Genomic DNA, 2,108 nt, shown 5'->3' on the forward strand with positions numbered 1-2,108 from the left:
TTGTCATGGCAGCATGACTGTAGGGTGCTCACTTTGTGCAGGCCATCTATGCCATCGCCCCCTTCCCCTTCCTGCAGCTGACAGAGCTGAGGGAGAAGTACACCTATAACATCCGCCCCTTCTCTGGCCACTCGGGCTCTGGCCGCAAGGCCTCACGCATGGCCAAAGCGGTGCTGTACAGTGATGAGGATGAGGTGGATGAGGAGGAGATGAGGGCCCTCACCTCCTTCCCTGGCATGGCCCCTGTGCAGGGAGGCAGAGGGAAAGGTGAGAGCAGTGGAGGTTGGAGGTTTGGTTTGCCTCTTTTTGTCCTTGTCGTGTGTCCCTGTTTGTTGTTGCTTGTTCTGTTTGTAGATCTCTCCTGTTGAACAGATGTAAAGCTGTTCAATTTTCATACATGACTGCCTCTTCTTTTCATGCTTTTTGAGGTGTTTGTTCAGTTTTCAATTTGTAAGTAAAGTGAGATATTCAGTGACTGCTTTATGAGACGAGCTTACATCTGAGCAAGTTAGAGATGATGTCTCTGCCTTTCATTTGGGGTAATGTGCCCTCCCTCCCTCATCTGTACACTTTTTCTCCGTTCTTTTTTTCTCCTCCAGGAGCTGTGGGGGGGAGCAAAGTAGGACACTCATCATTTAAAGGCATTGTCACATGTGGACTGTCTGCTAAAGATCTAAAGATATCTGCTCTTCTCCAAAAAATCATGGCAGTTGAGCAGATAAACAGATTTCTGTGTTTGCAGGTACAGACATTTCTTTGGTGGGGCCAGGTGCCTACGGAGCAGAGACAGAGTCAGCCACAGGCTCCCGCGACTCCATGTACATGGAGAGAATGAGCACAGACATCACAGCCCTCAAGATGCAGTATGACAAACTGCGACAACGTCAGCGGCAGGCCCATGTCATCATTGCAGGTGGGGATACTATATAGTGATGCAGTAAGTCCCCTATAACTGGAATGCTAACTCAGTTCACCAATTTTGTGTTTGGGTTAACTCACTCCGGACGATGGAATGCTATAGTGTTCTGGATGTAAGGCAGCATTCTGGATGACAGAATGCTATAGTGGTTTCGACAATTAAATTTTTTTTCCACGTTTTCCTCATGGGATAGCATAACAATCGCAGCTACACCAGGCATTGCGGACATGTCAAGGGTTGAATGGAAAGTTTCTTCATGAGATTCCGTAAAAACACACTCCAGAGCGAACCAGCGAGTTCCCGCGACTCGCTCTGGAGTCACCCATCCCCCTCCCTCTTCACTGCTTTCAGAAGCAGAATCACCCGCGGGCCCCACATGACAAGCTAATCTGCATACATATCAAAAATGGCATTGCAGGTGATACAAGTGGAATTTTTTTTAGCAAACTAGATCACAACAGCGGCTTTTACCGCTGCTGAAGTAATTGAAATGCTTCAAACTGAAGGTTTCGACATTGATGAGGATGATGAAGACATTGAATGAAGGTTTCGACATTGATGAGGATGATGAAGACGTTGAATAAAGTATCTGCAGTGAAGAAAGCTACCAGCAAATAGGTACTGATAGTGATTCAGCTTCTGAGAGCAGTGAAGAGGGAGGGGGATGGGTGTTCACACGACGTGAGGAGAGGGGTCAGTGGGTCAAGTACAGTGAGTTTCATTCAGTTACTTGATGTTTTGTATTTTTTTGTGATTTTTTTCCTTACCCCGACAAATGGGTCATCTGTTGGGAAAAGCAAGGGAGAGAACTATTCGTCCAGAGTGAGTTAATAGTAATATTTCATGCTCTTCCACATGTAACTAATTCATACATATACAGAGACACACATGCGCTTTCTCTCTCTCTCTCAGAGGAAATGGATGTGTTAGATTTTACATAGTTTTTATCCATGCCAGTACTCATGAAGTATTATGCACAGTTTTTTTTTTGTTTTTTTTTTGTTGTTGTTGTTGTTTTGTGTGTGTGTGTGTTTGTGTGTGCACTTGCGTGTGCGCATACACACAATGAAACCATCACACACACAAAAACCATATATTCTGAAGCATAAACGTACTTGCATGCACACACACATAAGTATATTTTAGATATATTGGAGTGCCATTATTTCACAGTGCATTGTGTTTGCAG

The 2,108-nt window shown here is 44.8% G+C and overlaps 1 protein-coding gene across 5 annotated transcripts in view; it reads left to right on the forward strand.

Annotated features, from left to right (window-relative positions):
• LOC143284481 (TBC1 domain family member 30-like) overlaps positions 1-2,108 on the forward strand; it is a 95,370-nt gene that overhangs the window by 88,945 nt on the left and 4,317 nt on the right. For all 5 annotated transcript variants that reach the window (XM_076591162.1, XM_076591166.1, XM_076591164.1 and 2 more), the window contains 2 exons: positions 42-267; positions 743-913. In XM_076591162.1, the coding sequence (XP_076447277.1) occupies positions 42-267; positions 743-913 (397 nt within the window). The remainder of the gene's footprint in view (positions 1-41; positions 268-742; positions 914-2,108) is intronic.

This window comes from Babylonia areolata, chromosome 8 (genome assembly GCF_041734735.1).
Source record: "Babylonia areolata isolate BAREFJ2019XMU chromosome 8, ASM4173473v1, whole genome shotgun sequence".
Lineage (NCBI taxonomy): Eukaryota > Metazoa > Mollusca > Gastropoda > Neogastropoda > Buccinidae > Babylonia > Babylonia areolata.